Source organism: Opisthocomus hoazin, chromosome Z (genome assembly GCF_030867145.1).
Source record: "Opisthocomus hoazin isolate bOpiHoa1 chromosome Z, bOpiHoa1.hap1, whole genome shotgun sequence".
In the NCBI taxonomy this organism is placed as follows: Eukaryota; Metazoa; Chordata; class Aves; order Opisthocomiformes; family Opisthocomidae; genus Opisthocomus; species Opisthocomus hoazin.
Genome location: NC_134454.1, coordinates 56,121,727 through 56,145,425, shown reverse-complemented (window position 1 = coordinate 56,145,425; position 23,699 = coordinate 56,121,727). Strand labels below are relative to the sequence as shown.

At 39.8% G+C, this 23,699-nt stretch overlaps 1 protein-coding gene across 3 annotated transcripts in view; it reads right to left on the bottom strand.

Annotated features, from left to right (window-relative positions):
* Positions 1 to 23,699, bottom strand: part of FBN2 (fibrillin 2) — a 181,082-nt gene that overhangs the window by 54,870 nt on the left and 102,513 nt on the right. For all 3 annotated transcript variants that reach the window (XM_075447028.1, XM_075447029.1, XM_075447027.1), the window contains exons 21-30: positions 15,800 to 15,937; positions 13,915 to 13,965; positions 13,304 to 13,429; positions 10,071 to 10,298; positions 7,460 to 7,585; positions 4,967 to 5,095; positions 3,360 to 3,485; positions 2,524 to 2,649; positions 1,574 to 1,696; positions 1,323 to 1,448 (exon numbers count right to left, since the gene is read on the bottom strand). In XM_075447028.1, coding sequence (XP_075303143.1) covers positions 1,323 to 1,448; positions 1,574 to 1,696; positions 2,524 to 2,649; positions 3,360 to 3,485; positions 4,967 to 5,095; positions 7,460 to 7,585; positions 10,071 to 10,298; positions 13,304 to 13,429; positions 13,915 to 13,965; positions 15,800 to 15,937 — 1,299 coding nt within the window. The remainder of the gene's footprint in view (positions 1 to 1,322; positions 1,449 to 1,573; positions 1,697 to 2,523; positions 2,650 to 3,359; positions 3,486 to 4,966; positions 5,096 to 7,459; positions 7,586 to 10,070; positions 10,299 to 13,303; positions 13,430 to 13,914; positions 13,966 to 15,799; positions 15,938 to 23,699) is intronic.

The following is a 23,699-nucleotide window of genomic DNA, read 5'->3' as shown; positions in this document are numbered from 1 at the left end:
GATACTGCATGCTAAATCTTCAATACAGGCTTTCAACTATAACACAAGGCTTTAACATTATTGCAGAATTTACTTAATTTGAAAGCTAAATAGTTTATAATTAAAGATCTGGTTAAACACTTGTAGCTAAAACACAGTCATTATGAGTTACACCTATGTCAACTTTATGACTTCATTCCAATAGCTCCAATTTTACACTAGTTAAATGGCAAAGATCAGTCAATTTCACATACTGTCAAATAAATACAAGATATTGCAAATATTTTGCTGAAAAAAAAATGCAGTGCTATGTTGAAAGTCGTGTTGGGTCCAGTAAGAAACTGTAGTTACTCCAAAGGCTTTTCGACAAACTGGATGATGCTGTTAGCAAGGAAAGCGATTACATACATGGCAGAAGTTTATGCTTTCTCACTGTAGGTTTCTATCCTTAATATCAGATACTGTTTTCCTAGAGGAGAACATTTAAGAGCAGTTGTATATAAAATGAAAAGAAGTATTCTTATTTTACAGCTATTGACACAGCTAATATGAAAAAAATACTGAAAAGATCATTTCTAAACTTTCAAGTTGGTTGCATAAACATGGAGTATGTATGCAAAACTGAAAACAAGAACCTGGAATAACATAAAAGTGAAGGTGAAAAGAAAATCTTAAATTCAACTCTAACTGTGGAAGAAAGGATGCAAAACCAGCTCAGGACAGCTTTGCTCAGCACTATATACAACTAGTTTCTCCTCAGTGTGTGTGTGTGTGTGAGTGTGCACATGTGCAAAGTGAAGGTTTGTTTGACAGATGCTCACAAAATCTAAAAACATGTTATTAGTACAGCCAAAATCACCTTAAAATATAAACCATATGAAACTTGACATTAAATGTGAAAGGTAAGAACTTCATATAAACACTAAGATAAACTAAACAGGTTAGGTTAATTTGAGGAGATACTTTGATTTTAATTTCCTTTATTAATTACACATGATAACTTTCTGTAGTGGAGGCAATAAACTTAAAACATTTACAAGAGACAGAAAAAAATGTTGGAGCATTTAAACAATCTCTTCTCAATAGAGATGTTTTAGAGGAATCATGTCATTACAATTAAATCACTCCTATTTTTGGAACTATGTGATTTGATTAATCTTTACAGAATTTTCAAATTTTTTTCTACCCTTCCTGACACCTATAGTGATAGGCAAGAAAGATCTAGGCATTTTTTTTATAATATGCGAAGTTTCTATACCCACTTTCAAGGATTCAGCAGAACACTCTAAAACAGCTGTAGAATTTTTAGATTTGCATTAAATTTGGTGCATATTGCTACTTACCAATACAAGTTTTCATGTCCATAGAAGCCATAAATCCATCATAACAGAGACAGCGATATTCCCCTGGAATATTAGTACATTGCCCACCATCACAAATATCTGGATTGTTTTCACATTCATCAATATCTGGAAGGGAAAAACAAAAAGCAGATAATAATTCTGTCACTCTGGTACAGATTGGCTAAAAGCATACCATGTTCACATTGGCTAAAGAAATGAGTTGCTGGAACTTTTAAGATATTAAAACCTACCTGCACATGTCCTGACATCTGGCATTAGAGCATAGCCGTCACTGCAGCTGCATTCATAGCTGCCTTCTGAGTTGGTGCAGTGGGTGTCACAGCCTCCATTCATTATTACACATTCATCAATATCTAGGGAAGAAACATTAGCAGTACTTAAGTCTACTTTTAGAAGGAAAAGCCATCTACTCTTGCCATTGTATTTAGAAGATGAAACAGTATATCAGTGATATGATTCTGAATTTTTATTCTCACATTACTGCCTCTGATCTATATTTTGTTCAGCTTTCTCTGTGTCAAGTGCATTTTCATCTGTGGGAACAAGTGGCTACTTCTAGTTTTTGCTTTTGTTCATTCATATTACTATGGATGTAAAAAAAAGTGCAAAAGACAACATGTGGAAAGGAAAGGAAAGGAAAGAAAAGCCCTGAGAAACTCAGGTTTCATTAAAGCTTGAAATGTAGCACAAATTCATGTATGTGCAAAAAAATAAACAACATCAACAAACAAAAAAACTCTCAAGACATCTGTTCTCCTTACCAATGTGGTGACAGCTACATAATTCTGTAAGACTGTAGTGAAGGATTTAAGAGATGTACACGATAAGGAGAAAAAGCAAAAGAGAAACTGTCAATGAATGGGGCTGTTCTTGCTTGATCAAGAAATCAAGTAGTATTTTCTATTTGTTAGCTCAAGTCTCTGATTTTAATGGAGTAATATCATAAGAATATTTTTTCTCAAAGTATTCTGCAGAGTTCAGTACAGCAACGATATTTTTACATGTTCTTTATATTTCTAAGGTAAAAGAAGGGTCAACAATGGTTCATGATATGCCTAATAGCAGATAAGATGGCCCTGCTCAGTTTCAAATGGAAGGTATAAAATTAAATAAAACCAAAGACACATGAAACAACATATGCTGAAGCACAAATACATAGGTGAGGGTGTACAACACTTGCCTGTGCAGCCTTGTCTGTCAGAAGTGGCCTGGTACCCAGAGTTACAGGAACACTGGTATGTTCCAACCATGTTTACGCACTTGCCATTTTGGCAGAGGTTGTCACTTAAGGAGCACTCATTTACATCTGGAAAAGAATCATTTGTATCTTTTACTTGTTATTCAGAATGCAGACTCTAACCGCTCAAATGCCAGAGAAAGAGGGTGGGAGGTAATATTTTAAACTGGTGGTTTTCAGGCTTTTTTCAATTTCTTTCCTGTTCTTAGCATGTTCCAGTTCAAGGCATGGAGCTCTGAATAATATGTTTAAGTCAGTGTCCAATGGTTTACCTTCTTTGTTTCTGGTCTGTGAGCATTAACTGCACAGTCTGCTGGTTTAAACCACCTCTTCAAGGAACCATGCAACAAACACGGAAACCAAAGATATAATATGCATTATGTTTTTTTCACCATTTTTGTGAATTATGTGCAAAAAGGAGGGCTGCGTTTCAGTAAGGGCCCACACGTTTTTGACTGTAGCAATGAAGTTCACTTTGTGCTTGTATGTCTTTAACTTGAAAGTTGCCAACATGAGTGGTACAGTCCTTTGAGCTGCTAAATAATCCTCAAGAGGCCTGCTAAAATACTCCTCTTTGAAGTCAACAGCGTTAAGGGTATCGGAGATTTTACAGCATCTGTTATAACGTTTCAGTTTGAAGATACTCATATACAGCAGGGGCATGAATTTGTTTAAGATATTCCTGAGACCCCATCTTTGCCAGAGACAAGAAGTTTTCATAGCACAAATGACCACTCTTCTTACAAAGCTGGAAACTACTATTCCGAGCTGAAACTCACCTATGCATTCCTCACGTGATGGTGACAGCTCATGTCCCAAAGGACAGTCACACTGAAAACTCCCTTCAGTGTTCACACATGTGCCACCTCTACACAACTGAGGGTTGCGTTCACATTCATCAATATCTGTGAGGAAACCATGATAAACAAATATACAATCATTACTAAGGAGCAACAAAGAGAAAAGCAACTCTCAGTGTCTATAAGTGACAAAATTTGGAGGTCAGAAACAAAAGGACTGCTTCACTGAAGCAGTGCTGCTCCTTTCCTCATACTGCAAAACAGGGCAAACAAAAAACTATACATTATTAACTCTAAAATGGGTATTTTTCCTCTCAAGAAAACTAGAAATTAATCATTCAAAATTAAGTATTCAGGAGACACAGGACACAAGAAAACATAGCAACTGTTTGGATGGTTGCCATTTAGAATAACATATTAATGTGATGAAGTTTTTTTAAAAGTTCTTCTTAATGCAACCATTTACATATGCCTTGAAATTTTTGTCTATGGATGCCATTAATAGGGATATGTGTGTAAACTTTTAACTAAATGGCTATTCAGTTTGGTAACTCCTGCATATGTCGTCGTGTGGCTGAGAAATATGTTTGGTACAGCTTATACTGGCAAATAATATTTGACCCGCAAACTTGATAAAACCAGCTAATACCATAGATGTGGATGAAGAGAAATATGACCAAAAGATTTTCAAGGTGCAGGATGCACCACACTTTTGGACTCCCAGGAAGCATTATGGCTACCTGTTCTTGAAACTAGAGACTTCTATTCAGATAGGCAGACTAGTGTTATGTTTCATTAGCCTGAGATTTTAGCCAAGATACCACCGGGGTTTGCAGTATATTCACATGAGGGAAGAAACTGCCTGATGACAGAATTCAACATCTCTTTTGTTATATTCCTGCTTGGGTACTCCTCACAGGTCCAAGAGGTTTTCATTGAACATCATGCCCTCTATTTCCTAGTTTCTGCAAAAGGCCCTCAGTAAGTCATTTCTATTCTTGTCTTCTCTCTCTTGCTTATTTATCTGACATCATGCTTCCCTGCCTTTCTCTGTCTTACAGATAGCACATCTCCACCATGCAATATTGATTCTCTGCACTTCATGAATATACAATATACAATTCTAACTCAAGGTTTTTTAAGATGGCTAGTAACTTTTGGTGTCTCCATATCTATTCTTACAACTTTAGACAGATTAAAGAAATGCGATTTTTCAGGAAACGCTCAGAATTTCTTGAGCCATAGAAGAATCAAATGTGAATCACACTACTTTTGAAACTCCAGACTTCTACCCCGAACTTTACCAAATGTTTGGATACCTCATTAGCCATTTTTAAACTACATGAATGAATAATTGCCGCCATTTTAACATAACTATACAGCAATTTGTAAAAGTAATTAGCAAAAAGAACAACCAAAGTTATATGCATAGTTCATTTATCTGTCCTATAAACTGCACATCTGTCTCATTTGTTCAAGAAGTCACTATACATATGAAATGTTCAGTGTAGCAGAGCTAATATAGTACAGAGCACAGTCAGGATTTGTACAGTAAATAGACTCCAGGTCATCCTGGCAACACTTACCCATACAGTTCTTCATCATCATAAATCCACTTTCATAACCGTCAAAGCACTCACACTCAAAGCTTCCAGGAGTGTTGACACAAATACCACTTCCACATAAGTCTGGGGAGATTCGGCACTCATCAATATCTATTTTGTAGAAATGGAAAGGCAGAAAAAAACCCAGACTTTAAGATTATCCTGCTTTTCACTGAAGTGAACACTTGGCCATTATAAGTTAACTCTACAGAAACCATACACAGTATATAAATCAACAGAGAAAAATGAAATTCATTTAGAATTTGAAGGAATATCTCATTATGTGAAACAGTCTGTGAAAGATTCATAATGCAATGCCTTCAGAGCTCTTAACTATAGATTAAACTATGTAAAAAGTAGGCTTCCATTAAATGTAATTTAACGTTATATTTCTAAGGAAATTACTAACTGTAACAAATTCTGAGTTGTCATTACTATAGAGGTCCAATTGACTCCATGACTACAGTGCCGTTGATATTAAACTGCTTGTTGAAGATGTTTATCCAGTAACAGCATTATAAGCTTACATATAACCTTTCCATTAGGAATTAAAGTAGCTCCTTTGAAAGATGGGTTTACAGTTCACTAGTTGTCTTATCAGTTAAGTTTGAACAAAACTTTCTGTGGGAAAATACAGCAGGTTTGTAGAAGGTAAAAAGAGAAGAGAAGCAAGAGCTCTTTTTAAGACACTGGTGGTGAGGCAGAAAGGAATCTGTAATATGGATATGATCCAGTGAAACTAGTCAGTGCTGAAGGAGAGGACTGGAAAGAAGAACTGGGTAGCCTGTTATTTACTATCTCCTCATCTTTCCAGACTTCTCTCTTCCTTACTCCACTCTCCATCCAGTGTTTTTGGGGTGAACTAGGGTTCGTTGCCTTTGTTTCATGTTCACCACTATACCCTCTACCTTCAGTTTCATTCACTACTGTGCTGTTAATTTTTACATATTAACAAATCATGAAGTCTTCACAGGGAACAAAAATAACAGAATATTTGAAAAAATGAAGACATTAGTCCAGGACAGGTCATAGGATTGGTTCTGTCATCCAAGAAGTCCATGGAACAAGGAATCAGAGAAAAGCATTAACATGTTTGCAGTAAGTTGGTAAGCTGAGCAGTAGACTCATTTGTGTAAGTGGCTGACGAAAACTAGGCAAGTATAAGCTTAACTAAAGAAACTGCTGAAGATTTAAAACAGTGCTTTTTCCACCACATCCAAGAGTCTCTTTTGCCTCTGTGTCACTCGCCATGGCCAGGTTTCTGTCAGGTGAAGACAGTTTAATCCTCACACACAGATGTGTGGACATGTCAGATCGTAACCCATGGGGTGTGTCTGGGATGTTACAGAGTATCTGGCCTCCTGCAGGCTTTATAAAACATCTTGTTGATAATTTAAAACAAAAAAAAAGTCTTTGTTTAATAAAATCCAGTTCTCTACAGCTTCTCAGCAGAACACTTTCATAAGAACGAATTTTCAACGGAAAACAGAACCAAAAAAATTTTTGTAGGGAGAATTTTTCTAACCTATTCTTGTTAGTTTAGAAATAAAGTTTGTTAAATGCATTTCTCATCAATGCAATCACTATAAAAAAAAAGGAAATCACCAGTTAGAGCAACATTAACATCCAGGACAACCTCAGTTAACATGCCTTACCACCCACACTTCGTATTACTTAGGCTCATTCATAGACACCTGTGTGGTATAACAAGACCTCCTTCATTTTCAGCACAGAGCCACCCACAGTGCAGGCATCCAGGTTCTCATAACCAGAAAACTATCAAGCTTATCTTCTGTTTCAATTTTTCCAGGCACTTAATAAAAAATATTAAACTTTTAAATTAAATGCATGTCTCTTCCTGAGTTAACATTGCACTGATGTCAGAATTGCAGAGGTGCCTCTGTGTGTGCTTAGCTATCAAATCAAAATGAAAATTAATTTGCAGTGGAGTCTCTAAGTTCATTCAGTAACACAATGACCAGAGAGTAAGGAACATAAATTAAGTTAATCTGTACATCAAAACATGGAACTTGGCTTCCTGGTGATCCTTATTGATTTTTCAAGTTGTACTGGTAGAGCATGACCTGAGCATCTTGAACACGAATTAAAATAATTCCTAATATACATGTACAAGAAGAATGTTACATTTATTAAGGAATCACTTTCTGAAAAGGAAGCTTAAGATAGTTGGCCATTCTGTCCAAAGAGTAAGCTCTGGGAAACTGAAGGAAATGAGTAACACGAAGTTTCCAGATCATCAAGCTATTCAGATCAACAAGTGCAAGTTTCTTCAAAACGTCCTAGGGACGTGGTAGAGTCCCCATGAATAGGTGCTTTAAAGATAGACAGAATGCTAGATAATCTTTTCTAGGCACTCTTTCCCACAAAAGGTTGGAGCAGATGATCTTTTGAGGTCCTTTTCAACCTGGACTATCCTACAATTCTAGGAAAAATTGGGGAAAATGCAAGACTTACCTGTACAGTTTCTTTCCTCCATATCTAAAGTAAACCCACTGTTACATCTACATTTGAAACTTCCAATTGTGTTTCTGCATTTACCATTCATGCACATACCAGGGAACACTTTACATTCATTGATATCTATGAAATAAAAACAAAAAAGCATTTTTAAGCACAAATTTATATATGATTAATGGGAATTTCCTTTTCCTTCTTACCAATTGTACTGGGCATAAAAGGAAAAGTTTGTGTTGCAGGGGTCTGGAGGCATGGCTTTCTCTTACACAGGTTAGGAGAATGTAAAATAAAACAGAGGTAGCAAGCAGGAGGGGACACTGTTGGGAGACAGAACTGGAGAAGCATTCTTGGAAAGCAAAACTCCATGTCCAAGGAGGAACCCCTAAGGACCTGTCACCCTTGGAGGACCTATGCCAGGGCAGAGACAGGCCCGAAGGACTGCAGCTGTGGGTGACCCATGTCACGGCATGGACATGTCCGAGGGACTGTGGCCTACAGGTGACTCAAGCAGTGGTAGAAACACCCTGAGGGACAGTGGCCCATGGATAATGCATGCTGGGGCAGAGACATCTCTGAAGCATTGTGGCCCATACGCAAACCTTGCTGGGGTAGGGAGATCCCTGCAGGACCATGATCTGAGGGTGATCCACGCTGGGGAAAGGACAATAGTACATGCATGACCCACACCGGGGCTGGGATGTCCTGAAGGAACATGGGCTGTGGACAACCCATGCTGGAGCAGGAAGACCCCTGAGGGCCTCCGTCCCATGGAAGAGCACATGCCAGGGCACAGGAAATGAGTAAGAAGGAAGAAGTAATAAAAAAAAAACCTAAGCAACAAGGGGCAACAACAAGGAACCATTGTGGTGTCCGCAAGGCCCTATGCTGCCAACTGCCTCATCCATGTGACTGGGGATGCCACACACCAGGAAGGGTAGAGGAGAGTGCTGGGCTGAAGCTGAGCCTGGGGGTAGGGGAGAAAAGATGTTTCCCTACCTGTTGAATTGTTTGTGCTTTTTTTGCTTCTCAATACCCAAATCAGTAATGAAAAGTTTATGTTAATCGGCAATCAACCAAATTCGGTGAAGTTCCCCGAGCTAAGACACTTCTGCCCACGATGCAAATAGGTGTATTGTGCTTGCTTTCTAACACAATGAATATTTGTGGTGTTCCTGAGCTAGCTTGTAAAAGACATAACTACTACCTGGTTGATTCATTTCTTTAAAAAAAGTTAGACTGTCAGAGTAGTATCTGGAGTTCAGTTTAGAAAAAGGTAATTTTTCTTTTGTAAAATATCAAATGAAATGTTTCACCTCTTCTAAATGTATTTTGCTGGACACCTGGAGAACACAGGCTGCTAACAGATCTTGCATAGCACAAAGGTTTTTCATGTGTCAGCCTCTCTTATGCACCCTCCCAACAGCATTTACAAACTGGAATGAGCTTTTCTTACACTCTGCGATATAATTTGCTGATGAATGTCCTTACCTGATAATCATCTTTGTTGAAACAAACTTCTGTGTCCTATTTATTAGTATTCATGCATGAAAAGTGTGGTCCAAACACAAAAGCAGAAACAAGCACCAAAACCTTACAAAAATCTCAGAGTGGACAAGATTTTACTATTATTAAATAATTAAGAATTTTTTATTTCTAATTAAATAAATTTTAATAAAATAAAAATTTTATTATTATTATTAAATTCCTTATTTGTTTAGTATATCACGACTGAACATTCAGAGCTTTTCCTGAGAACAGTAACTCCTGAAAATCAGAGCTTATTTATGGTGAAGCAGAAGTCCAATCTGTTAAAGGTTTCTCAAGCAACTCAACATATTTAAAGACAAACTCTTCAGAATATATCCTTTTAAAAGTAAATAAATTACTAAAACATTTCCAGATCACTTCAGCTTCTGCACACAGAGATTTTCAGTTTTTCTTCCCAGATCTCAGTCACCTAAACTCTCTCACATCTGCTTTTTTTAACATTTTCCAGCCTCTTCAGTTTTGTTTTTGTTCTACAGGAGATGAAGCTAGTGAAAACTGGACAAAAGACTTTTCTTTACTTCTTTATCACTGCAGCTCCTTGTTATCATTGCTCTCATAATTTTAATGCTATATCAGCCACCCTTGCCTTTTAATCCCTCATTACTTCTGGTAACCATAAAAAGAAGCCATCATTCTTCAGTCTACCTTTCAGAGAACCCTGGCCAAATTTTGGTAATATTTTATGTTTACATTTTAACTCTCTGACTTTATCTGAACCTCAGTTCACTCTTTGCAAAGCACTTCCTTAAAAAAGGTGCACATTTTCTGTTATACTTGTAATTTAGAGCTCCCTTCCCTTCAGTCTTGTCACAGTCATTTCCTTATTCTCCTTACCAAATTCAGACTTTGCACCTTCTCCTTTCAGGCTCCTGTAACACTCCCCAGCACTATGCATGCAGACAGTTTCCAACCTCTAAGATCAGCTCTTTCAAACATCTTTATAACATCTCTTATCTCAAGTACATAACACACATAGACACAAAATCCTGGCATTTCCTTAGAATATTCACTCAGATGTACCTATATATAATTCATTTCAGACTCAGGAATGAACTCTTACCTTTATAAAATGGCCTGCCAGTTAGAATATCTCCCCTGTTGGAAAAGCCAGGACCTCTGGGGCACAGAGCCTCATATTCCTTGGTGCCAGGCTTAGGACACTCTTCGCAGTCGGAGCCCCAGGCAGCCCCCACAGCACAGCAGCAGGCATCTATACGGAACTTGCCAGGCACGGACTGAATGCACTCATCTTCATCCCATTTCAGGTAGCACTGTTCCATGCGAATATCTGCTCATTTTACAACAACAAATAAGCATTTTACCCTTTGCTAAAGTTTTCCAGTTTTAGGAAGCATATATTTCTGAGGCACAAGTATGTGTGAGGCTCAGTTTCTGTAAGGCAGAATTCTGCTCAAGACTCTACACTTTTGCACAATGTGCAATCATTTGAAGTTGCTAATACTCCACTACAGTGAAGTTTCTGGATCCCTGTTGTACAACATAAAAGTACAAGCGTATCTTCTGTTGTCTCCCAGTATCAAGATATACCATTACTCTGACACGATTGTGCTTTTTAGGTTTCTGTGCATATTTGATAGGATAGAGACATGTATTTCTTCACTGCATCAGGTATTCTCATATATAAGTTGACCTGCATTCATGGTAAAAAAAAAATAAAAATCCTATCTATGTTTATATTATTAAATTAAATTAATAGTACAAGGAATACAGAAAAAAAATAATTGCTGACCATTGTTAGGCTTACATTAACACCAGTTAGCAGAGGAAAACTGTATGGTTTCCAGAAAAAATAATTATGGTTATACTCAAGGGTCCTGTTTGCAGAAAAGCAGGTCAACCAAAAGATAAATGAATAAAGTGTGTAGGCAAAATCTGTACTTGCATACCCAACTATCAGAAAAAGTACCACACACTGGTCTGTACACATTAAAAGTCAGCTTTGCTATACCTCACATACAGTAAAAAATAACACTAACCCAATCTGAAAGCATCAGTACATTCTATACTTCTCATCTATTCATATTTCAGTATGGAAAAATAGTTTAAAATTTTTATAAAAATAATTTAGTATTTCTTAAAATACAAAATTGGTAGAAAAAATAGGTTGTTAAGTCTTTACTTGCTATTTTCTACAACACAGGAGAATTTCTGTGCTCAGATAATGGGAAACGGAGCGTATCAATTACAGCAGTGCTAGAGAAGATGTCTGTGATACTATACAGAAATTTATTGGTAGTCTAATGCTCTCCAGGAAAAGGGAGTTACTTTCAGTGTGCAAGGAAGATCACAAGGACACACTGTGTCTGACAAAATAACGTCTGGACATATTATAGGCCCTCTTGACATGACTGAAATGGACTGGAAGTCAAGCCGTATTTTCAGGGTAAATATAAGCATTAATGTTTTATATGATATACTAGACTGGAAGTTAGGCTTTAGCAAATCTAAAAGAACTCTTAAACGCTCAGTGCAAAAAGCTTTGGAGGAGATGCAAGATCTAAAAATAACACAGATGAGGTACTGAACTGTTGTCCTTACATGCTCTTTAAAGTTGTGCAGATTTATAATATAAATGTACCCTATGTATATCTCAAGTTAAGCAATTTAGAAGCAAGTATAAGAAATGGAAATTTTTCACAGAATACTCATGGTTTCCTGTAAACTATTCTACATGCAGATCATATTTATTTTAATTTCCAGAGATTCAGCAAACATACTGCTAACAAATATTTGTTTGCACAAAAATTACTGTAGTGGATCCTGCAGGAAATAAACATATTTCAGAAATACATGACATAGTTCATAGTGCTTGTGCAGCACAGAAGGCACATATCTTGTAACACAAAAGGTAATTTTTTCATTAAAATAAGAAAAGGGAAAATGGCTTTGAGGGTAAAGGAATCCTATGTCTTGCTTGAAAATGGCTCTTTTGTTCCAACTTTTCATTGTATCTGTCAACCACAACTAAATTCACACCTGTCCCTATCAAATTCCTCACTGAGAAATAATACAGGGTTGATGGTCACAGACGCCAGTGACTGGCCACAGAATCACTGTTTGGGGCAGGGGTGGGAGGAGTGGAATTTCAAGTAAATTCTAACACGTAGAACTGCATAAGATACGCACAAACATAATGGATACGTGCATGCAGGCAGACTTAGTGTTGAATTGTTTCTTTTTTCTGAGACATACATACTGGCATTATACTGATTGTACACATCTGCTTCATTTCAAAATTTCTGTTTATTTTTAAAAGTATCTCTAGAATTACATTCACATTAAAAATCCCACAATCTGGTAACTGTATCAGCTAATTGGTAGGGCATAGTGCAGTTAAAGCAACACTGTCTGCTTAAATTTGAATCTCCTTGAGGAAAGAAAACACTGTTGAAATAAAAAAAACAAGGGTTAGAGTAGGAAAATCCCTGACATGAAGCAAGGGCTGATTTTTTTTTTTCATTCTGCTGCTCTGTTTTCTTAAAGAAATGAATGCTGTCAGTCCTTAGAAGCCGTAAGAAAAATGAATACGGATTCCAGAATCTATTCTAAACATCCAGTACCCCAATTTTATCTTTTTTCATTTCTGATCATTGATTTCTAAAGATGCAGATTAATAGCGCTAACTACACTTCCTATAGGATACTTCTGTTTTCTTGAACTTACGCAGCAGTTCAGTACTTTCTATACCTGAAGTCTTTCCTAGAGAAATGTATGTCTTCACAGACATCATGTTTTGTCAGTAGAAGATAGTAATCTGTACAATGAAGATGAAGTCTTTTTATCTACACTCATTTTGATTACTCTCAGACAGACCAATTTGCACCAGCATATTCATGCTACAAGGCAGTATCTGAGTTTCACAAAACGACTAGATAGCTAGATAGCAATAGAGAAGAGCACCATTCACGCTGCATTGCAAGCTGCTGGCTGACCAGCTGACTGCTTATTATCTAGCTCCCAGTGAGTCAGACATTTCCATTCATGAATGGGAGTCAGAGTAAAGGCATCACTCTAGCAAAACCTGTCGATTGCTTTGTGGGCAAAACATGTCGTAAGACAAACTTTCATATTCTCCCAAGCGATTAACAGTTCTTCCCTTAACTTGCACAGGCATTTGATATTTAAGCAGGCATAAACTAAAATGTACACCTAACAAACTGCTTTCAGAGGAATTCAGAAACAAACCAAATATCCTTTCACACCCCTTTGAGAATAATTTTGAACAACTGCTGGACACAGCTAAAAAACTGGCAGAGTTGCGTGTGTTCTTACCTAAACACACTCGCCCTGTTCCATCCAGTGTCAGTCCTTCAGGGCACTCGCAGCGAAATGAGCCTCTGCTGTTAACGCAACGACCATTGGGACAAACGCCCGGGAACACATCACACTCATTTACATCTGTTGAGGAAACAAAGAGTTGAGTTATGTGCTAACTCAATGGAGACAGCTACAGCTCTACTGAGAATTTAAGCTACGTGAAAGAAAGTGACAGGCTTTCATCCACACTGTACTAGTGTCTGAACACTGTTCTGAGCAAGCGTCTGGCTCAGTCTTAAGAGGCTCTTGCAAGATCTTCAAGTCATAGGGCACTAAGATGCCACATTCTCTTCTCTAAAACAAGATGCTGGATATGGCTGAGAGAAAGGAAAAACTAAAGGCATTAATTGTATTTTGAAGGAGCAATTCCATTCTCTTTGTATCATTTTGATACTGTCCAACAAACAGTGTAACATAACACTTCCCAACAGTCAGTAACTGTTTGTGAAGTTATTTGTCTAAGGTCAATATGATCAAGTCTGACAAAAAATACAATGTAACAAATCACCTTTATCTCATTTTCAAGAAAAAAGCCCAACAACTGGAGTAAGAAGTAAAAACTTCACCTTCACAGGTAACACCCTTCACTCTGGCAAATCCTCTTGAGCAAGCCATGTCTGGAATCAAGCCAGAAATATATATCACTGCTTTGGAATGACAGAAATATAGGAGAAAATAATTTAAAACCAAATATATCTTCAGAATTCTCTAATAATTTGACTGTATAAGGTAGTAAGTGCTCTAGCCTCAATGAAGAGAAGTATTGACTCATACATGTTACTGAAAACAAGTGAAAAGCAGAGGAAATGAAATCTTAGGCATTTACTTTCTCATGTGCTTTCCTTAATGGAGACCAGAATGCTCAGCATCTAATCATATCAATCTCTGCACTCAGAGGTAGCTGAAAGGTAATTGTCCTCTAAAGTTGCCTGAAGATTTAAAGCTTTAGTGATGCCAGTTATCACAGAATCACAGAATGTTCAGGGTTGGAAGGGACCTCTGTGGGTCATCTAGTCCAACCCCCCTGCCGAAGTCAGGTCACCTACAGTAGGCTGCACAGGGCCGCGTCCAGGCGGGTCTTGAATAGAGAAGCAGAATCCACAGCCTCCCTGAGCAGCCTGTTCCAGTGCTCCATCACCCTCAGAGGGAAGAAGTTCTTCCTCATGTTCAGGTGGAACTTCCTGTGCTTCAGTTTGTGTCCGTTGCCCCTTGTCCTGTCACTGGGCACCACTGAAAAGAGTCTGACCCCATCCTCTTGACACCTACCCTATAGATATTTATAAGCATTTATAAGGTCCCTTCTCAGCCTTCTCTTCTTCAGGCTGTACAAGCCCAGCTCCCTCAGCCTCTCCTCGTAGCAGAGATGCTCCAGGCCCCTCATCACCCTCGTAGCCCTCAGATGGACTCTCTCCTGTAGCTCGTCATCTTTCTTGAACTGGGGAGCCCAGAACTGGACATGGTACTCCAGATGGGGCCTCACTAGGGCAGAAAAAAGCACTAAAAGCTTTTTTTCCCACTGCAGCTTAATGAAGGATCCAAGCAATGACATTATTTTAGGACATGCACATATCCTAAATGTAGCATGATGTAGTGATGTGAAAGCTTGTTGAAATTTAACTAGTTAGAAATGGGAAATTAAATAGCCAGCTGTACCAAATCTGAGCTAATTAGCTCTCTAGATTGATTAGTTTTTGATTAGTTTTACAGTCTAACCTGACCACGCTGCTTCCTGGAGTCCCAAGTAATATCTTTGCTTGATGCTGCACTGCACAGTTAAGAGCTCTGCTGGATGTTGTTCACGCTATGCTTGTTAGATGGGATACATGTGGCCACATCTATTGTCCCAATTAAAAATTACAGGTTAAAACGTCCTGACACTGGGTCAGCTGCAAGGAGTATTATTCAAATCTTATGGGGAGAACGTGGCAGAGTATTTTCTTCCACGAACTACAGCACACAGTTAGCTTTCCCGCTTTGAACTTCTAGACCTAGCCACATAACCTAATAGTACTACTATTCTGCAATCAATAATTGTACATAAGCTATGCGTTTGAAAATAGCTGGAAAAAGTGTTCACAGCCTGCAACATAAAAAGCCCTCAAGACTTCTACCAGATATTTTACTTTGCTATTGTAGTGCTTCCCTACCTCAATGCACAGTCCCTGTGGAGATGAAACATATGTAATTATTAACACATTAGTTATTAGTATACATAGTGTATGTATATGTATTAACATACATAGTATAATCATTCATATGTTATTTCCTGGTAAATTCAAAGTTATCAGAATGGTCTCTGATGGTGGAGATTACAAGTGATCCTAAACAAGACAAATCCATTTCAAAGATTTTTTTTGTGTTGCCTGTTTGTTTTCTATACAGGAAATGATGACAATCTGTCTAGTAGTACTTCCCCTCTTCTCCCAAAAGATGTAGGATATGAAAACATACCTAATTCACATCGCTCACATGGGCTGCCCCAAGCTGCTCCTAAGGTAGCACAGCATTCAGATTTCAGTGTAGCACCATTGATGTTGACTTCACAGCGACCATCTTGGATGTTAAGCCAGCAAGTCCCCTTCAGGCTATCTGCAGTGGAACAGAAAACAATATGGAATTGTCACAGCAAAAAGAGCTGGCATGCCATGTTCATACCACCAGCAGACAGAGTACCACAGGAGTGCAGGCTCTCTTTTAAAAGAAAACCTTCCATCAAAGTAATTCTGTACACATTTTCGTTTACAAGTGATGGAAAGGAATAGCACTATTACTAAAACTGAGCAACAGAGCACACTGCTTAAGGCATTTAACAGTCCAGGTCCCACAGATAGCATAGGTCCTCCAGATACTACAGTGGATTTATTTATTTACCCAGTGACTGATTGGTCTAAAAAACACCAGTTACAACAAAGGCAGAGATCACAACCTGGGACTCCTGCTCCTGAACCACTGGGTTATGAAATCCAGGTGCTCTTGCCTCTCTCACTCAGTGAACCTTCAAGGTTGTCAGGAAAGAAAAAAAAGATAAAAAAGTGAGGTTAAGGGTGGGCTACATTCTTTTAGGGATCTGGTTCTGCTGGTGCATTAGCTATGCTTTGAACACGCCTGTTAAGTTATACTCCACTCTCTGTTCCTGGGACCTCAGCCCCAGCACACCCAGCTCCTGAAGCATAAATCGGATTGCCAGGCTGGGAACCCAGACCAGCTCAGGGCAAACCCATCCCATTCCAGCAAGTGCCCAGCCACGCCAGTAAGCACCTCCTGACTACTGCCATGGAGCAGAGGGCAGATTCTCAGCCACAAATGTTGTTTCTGCTGCCTGAAATCCTCTGAAACTCTATTTTAGGTACCCAAATCTTCAAGTCTTAAAATCTATGCTCTCAGTGCCTGAGCTGTTTTTTGAAAGGTCAGTTAGATCCTGAATTAGTTTACACACTTTCAAAGTTGTACCTACCGCACCTTTGCTCAGTACCTTTACACTGTTACACTCAAATGATATAAAATTTCTTGAAGCAGACAACAATTCTTGCGATCAGATAGCAAAAGTAGTCTGTAAATACCTAACCCGTGGCATGCCAGTGTAGGGGGTGAGACTGACAGCCCAGCTCAAGTGCATCTACACCAATGTACATAGCATGGGCAATAAACAGGAGGAGCTGGAAGCCATTGTACAGCAGGACAGATATGACTTGGTTGCCGTCACAGAAACGTGGTGGGACAGCTTGCATGACTGGCATGCTGTCATGGATGGCTACACACTCTTTAGAAAAGACAGGCCAACAAGGGGAGGTGGTGCAGTTGCTCTGTATGTGAGGGACCAACTGGAATGTACTGAGCTCTGCCTGGGGGCAGATGAAGAAAGAGTTGAGAGCTTATGGGTTAGAATTCAGGGACAGCCTCGTACGGGTGATGTTATTGTGGGTGTGCACTACAGGCCACCTGACCAGGAGAAGGAAGTTGATGACGCCTTCTACAGGCAGCTGCAAGCAGCCTCACAGTCACAGGCCCTGGTTCTCATGGGGGACTTCAACCACCCTGACATCAGCTGGGAAGATTATACAGCCAGACACATGCCGTCCTGGAGGTTCCTACAGAGCATCGATGATAACTTTCTAATGCAAGTGGTAGAGGAGCCAACGAGGAGAGGCATGCTGCTGGACCTTGTACTGATGAACAAAGAGGGAATGGTTGAGGATGTGAAGGCTGGGGGGTAGCCTCGGCTGCAGTGACCATGAAATGGTTGAGTTCAGGATCCTGCATGGAGGAAGCAGGGCAGTAAGTAGGATCAAAACCTTGGACTTCAGGAGAGCTAACTTTGGCCTCTTCAAGGACCTACTTGGAGGAATCCCGTGGGTCAGGGCTCTAGAAAGCAAGGGGGTCCAAGAGAGCTGGTTTCTGTTTAAGCATCACTTCCTCCATGCTCAGGAGCGGTGCATCCCCCTGAGAAAGCAATCGAGCAAAGGAGGCAGGAGACTCACTTGGATGAGCAAGGAGCTTCTAGCGGAGCTCAGGTGGAAAAGAAAGGTCCATGGAATGTGGAAAGGGGGACAGTCCTCTTGGGATGAGTACAGGAATGTTGTCAGAGCATGCAGGGAAGCAACGAGGAAGGCCAAGGCCCACCTGGAATTGAAGCTGGCAAGGGATGTCAAAAACAACAAGAAAAGCTTCTTCAAGTACATCAGCAGCAAACAGAAGACTAGGGATAATGTGGGGCCACTGTTGAACGAGGTGGGTGTCCTGACGACAGAAGATGCAGAGAAGGCAGAGCTACTGAATGCCACCTTTGCTTCAGTCTTCAGTGCCAAGGCAGGCCCTCAGGAATGTCAGGCCCCGGAGGTAAGAGAAGAAGCCTGCAGAAAGTATGACCTTCCCTTCATCGAGGAGCACTGTGTGAGAGATCACTTAAGCAATCTGGACGCCCACAAATCCATGGTCCCTGATGGAATGCACCCACACGTACTGAGGGAGCTGGCAGATATCATTGCTCAGCCACTCTCCACCATCTTTGAAAGGTCCTGGAGGACACGAGAGGTGTCCGAGGACTGGAGAAAAGCCAATGTCACTCCAGTCTTCAAAAAGGGCAAGAAGGAGGACCCAGGGAACTACAGGCTGGTCAGCCTCACCTCCATCCTGGGAAAGATGATGCAGCAGCTCATTCTAGAGGTCATCATCAAGCAAGTGGAGGAAAACAAGGTTATCAGGAGTAGTCAGCATGGATTCACCAAGGGGAAATCATGCTTGACCAATCTGATAGAGTTCTATAATGGCATGAATGGCTGGGTAGATGAGGGGAGAACAGTGGATGCTGCCTACCTAGACTTCAGCAAGGCTTTCAACACTGTCTCCGACAACATCCTCATAGGAAAGCACAGGAAGAGTGGGCTGGATGAGTGGTCAGTGAGGTGGACTAAGAACTGGCTGAATGGCAGAGCTCAGAGGGTTGTCATCAGCGGCTCTCAGTCTAGTTGGAGGCCTGTAACTAGTGGTGTTCCCCACGGGTCAGTACTGGGCCCAGTCTTGTTTAACTTCTTCATCAATGACCTGGACGAAGGGACAGAGTGTAACCTCAGCAAGTTTGCTGATGACACAAAACTGGGAGGAGTGGTGGGTACACCAGAAGGCTGTGCTGCCATTCAGCGAGACCTGGACAGGCTGGAGAGTTGGGCGCAGAGGAACCTGATGAAGTTCAACAAGGGCAAGTGCAGGGTCCTGCACCTGGGGAGGAACAACCCCATGCACCAGTACAGGCTCGAGGCGGACCTGCTGGAGTGCAGCTCTGTGGAGAGGGACCTGGGTGTCCTGGTGGACAACAGGTTAACCGTGAGCCAGCAGTGTGCCCTGGCTGCCAAGAAAGCCAGTGGTGTCCCAGGGTGCATTAAGAACAGTGTGGCCAGCAAGTCGAGGGAGGTTCTCCTTCCCCTCTACTCTGCCCTATTGAGGTCCCATCTGCAGCACTGTGTCCAGTTCTGGGCTCCCCACTTCAAGAAAGACGACGAGCTACTGGAGAGAGTCTAGAGGGCTGGGTAGATGATGAGGGGCCTGGAGCATCTCTGCTACGAGGAAAGGCTGAGGTAGCTGGGCTTGTTTGGCCTGAAGAAGAGAAGACTGAGAGGGGACCTTATAAATGCTTATAAGTATCTTAAGGGTGGGTGTCAGGAGGACGGGGCCAGACTCTTTTCAGTGGTGCCCAGCGACAGGACAAGGGACAATGGGCACAAACTGAAGCACAGGAAGTTCCGTCTGAACATGAGGAAGAACTCCTTCCCTCTGAGGGTGACGGAGCCCTCAAACAGCTTGCCCAGGGAGCGTGTGGCTTCTCCTTCTCTGGAGATATTCAAGACATGCCTGGAGGTGCTGCACTCCTGTGCAGCCTGCTCTAGGTGACCCTGCTTCAGCAGGGGGGTTGGACTAGATGACCCACAGAGGTCCCTTCCAACCCTGAACACTCTGTGATTCTGTGTAACCTAGACTGGGAGGTCATTCTGGCTAGAGTTTAAATGCATGTGCATACTCACGAGTTCAAAGCTAAGCAAGTGACCCAGAGGAATTTAACGAGATGACTGATGAAAGAGGAATAGGATTTGGCTTTAAGATTTATGGATATTACATGTACAAAAAGGCAGACAATCTATTATGTGCTGTCGATCAGTATTACCTCATGTGTAGGAGCAGTGTCCTTAAGACAGAATCATCGCAGCTTACTTTTTTCAACCAACTTCAACTTCTCTTCAGAATTGTCATGTTATAAAATTGTGTAGACCACACAGAGCACAACCCCTTTTTTGGCTAAATAACACCAAAAAAAATGGCCCAAGAATGTGACTGGAAACAGCCCTAGAAACTGTTTATGTGTAAAACAGTTGTATTATTTAGGTTAATGTTGGTCTCAAACATGTGGAGCAGAACACCACACTTAAACAAGCGCACAAACCAACGAGGCGTACAGGAGAGTGGAAAAGGAATCTTTTCCACTCCTCGATCAGGCTTCAGCTAATAGTCAAGACTTGAGTTAACGTAAGCAGACCAAACACAAAACCTGGACAGTCATTAGCTGTGTCAGCTCATAGCCAGTCCTAGGATGGGCATGTCCCTGGTCATCAGATGTCCAAACTCAGGGACCAACACAGGGAGAAGGAATACAGGTTCTTTAGCTGTTCTTTTATGTCACATTCAGCTTGCTGTCAATATGTTGACATCTCTCCTTTATGTTATCAAAATGTAAATGCTTCTATCGCTGTATTCGCTAGAAGCTTCTTCAGCTCAATAATATTAATTTTTTAGTATCCATCTTTACAGGATGGAATAATCAAACTAATCTCTCAAAAATTATTTAAACTATACAAAATAGGTGACTTTCCTCACACCAGTTGCATCTACATTATCCTGCCAAAGCCTGCTTGTCTTACCTTTTTCAGGCCGTGAGTTAATTTCCTTTATTTTACATAATCTCTCTTCTCTAGACAAAATCTACAATGGGCAGTCACTGTGACTTTTGCTTTGGTGAAAAAGTTATTATTCAGCATCAAAGCATTCTTTCTGTTGCTTGCATGGCTTTGATTCTGACTTGAAGAAGAATATGTGCATACTACAGGCAGATGGCAGCCCACTGATTGTGCACTGTATGAACTCTGCCAATCTTGACTAAAATATGCATAAAACCCATATATTAACTGCATATTTCAAAAAGCACAGATGGCAGTATCCCTACTGTATGAATAATTCTCAAAATAGCAATGCAACATTTGTACCACCAACAGATTTATTTCAAATAAAATTCTACATTTTTCCTCTAAGAGTGCAGCCTCAAAATTGCAATCACTGTCACTGTGCAAGCAAAATAAATGCAAAACATGTCTATGTTTTTACCAAACACTTTCATTGTAACTGCTGAACTAATAACCCTCATTTGCTCAAGGTTTGAGCTTAAATTTGAGCACTAATGTTGTGACTTGAATTCTGACTGTAATTTGAGCAAGTCATTTCTTCCCTACCCAGGACAGCTCACAAATGGCTCACATCCATGCTCAATTTCTACATGTAATATGCGTGCAAATGGCTCAAGCCACCTGGTTCTTCAGCCTTGAGGATGACCAGACTCAGCAAAGGAACGAGAGGAACTGACAGACTGAAAGATTCTGTCCACAGAGCAAAGATCATGCATCAGCCATATAGCTTCTCCATATAAATCAGTCTAACGTGCCACACATGACCTAAGTCCACAAGACAGTAAAAACCAGCACTAAGACCAAGTATCAACAAACACAATGGAGCAATAAATTGTAAAAATAAAATTAACAGTGATGTTGTGTTAATGTTTCTTATTCTACCATTGTTATCATGTGCATTTATGTAAAAGTTTTGTGCCATTTTTAAGCTCAGTAACTTTAATCATAACCATGAAAGAAAGAAAGAAAAAATTTACAATATAGGACTGATTATGGTTCTGACATAAGAGGAAATTTGAAATTAAAGAAAAATAAGACAGGGGTCAGAATGTGATATAACCTTACTTCGATCATTCTTATGAAGAATACAACACATTCTCAAACCACAACACTATTTTAGCCATACATTTATTTTTTGGCATATGCTTTTCATATCTGATGTTACAGGAATGCTTTAAAGGAAGAATTCACTAAAAAAAAATTAGGGCAAATAACATTCAATATACAAGTCTTTCACTGCAGTGGTAATGCGAAAAAACAGCTTGTTCTACTGTAGAGATTTAAAATGGCATACATTCAACAAGAGCATATGCAAGTTTTTCACACAGTAAACTTACCTATAACTTCCAACCCCATAATCACTTTTCAATAATCCAGTATGTCCTCCTCTCATCACTACCAAGTCCAATGGAAATTTTGCCAAGGCATAAAAACGTACATCTGGGCTCTAGCAGTATAAATCTGTATGTCTTGCTTTAGCTGTACTGCTGACCCTTCTGTCCTAACATATTCTCCCCTGTACTACAGAAAACTCCTCCTGAGATGATTTTGGTCAACATGAACAATTAATGATTAGGCCTACAGTGCATAGGTGCCTCCTATTCTTCACTTTTTATCTGACCGTTCAGGTATTTTTTTTCTGTTTTATGCTACTTTTCACTCATACTCAGGCCAAATGCGACCTCACACTGTAAACATTCCAAAGGAGATAATTTGCTAAGTAAACCCAGAACATTGTTATAATTAGGTCCTTAGTGAACCTGTAGCACCTTTGGATGTGAGAACACAGTAAGATTAAAAATAAGCAGTACAAAAAAGCATAGGTTAGTGAGGTTTTACCAAGAAATTAGCACAATGTAAAAATGAACAAAAAACAATACTAAACTTTACTGGCCGGTAATGTTACAAGGAAACCTAACAGAAGGCTTAGGCACAAAAGTAACAGTCATTTACAAAACATATTAAGGCACAGACAGACTCAATTTCCTATCTTAAGAAAACCGTGGAAAGGCAAGAAAGTCGAACCAACAACATCAGACAAATCCACCTTAAAATAAAAGGAACATTTGCAACTAGCATCATCCAGTTATTAATGACACTCCAGTCCAATATATCCCACACATCCTACAATGACTTCAATTGTGCTGCACAAATAAGATGAAACAATGGCAGCTTGTGAGCACCTGAGAAGCACAGATGTCTCCAATTCTTTAAGTTTTCTTCGAAAGCTAAGGAAAAACCCATTAATGAATGGCTTCCAAAGATAATGTCAACGACATCTTGCAAACAACTGTTGCTGCTAGCTCCAATAAAATCTGTGCAGTGCTCTACTGTTAATCAATGCAACAGAATCCTCAAAGGATACTAACATTATTTATTATATACATATATATAGTGTGTGTGTTTATATACATAAAACCAAGACAATACTCATATATCTGCTCCAGGAGCGGGGTTCCTAACAAACTCAGATCTGTCTTACTCACCTTTACCAGCCTCCTACAAAAGAGGTTAAGTATGAGATTGTGATACAATTCAAAAGCCATTAACACTTCCTTAGAGGTAGAAAAGTCAGTCTTCACAGTTTATGAAGAATGTTCTGAACCCTAGAAGCCATGTGCTTTCCTATCACTATTTGAGTAGATGTTCTTCCAGTTTTACTTGCTTTCTTGTCTCAGATTTAAAAGTGGTTGAAGAATCGAGTGGGCAATTCTGCTTTACAGTTTCTTAACTACTGATCACCTATAGCTTTACTCCTGTCCTCGTTCTCCCAAAGGACAAGACAACTCCTATTAATAATAAGACATCCCCACTCTCTCCCACCAACCGATACCTGCGTTTCACCACTTTCACCACAGCTGGACATCTTCATGAATTACATTTCTCTCAGTTTGTTCCTGCTCCTA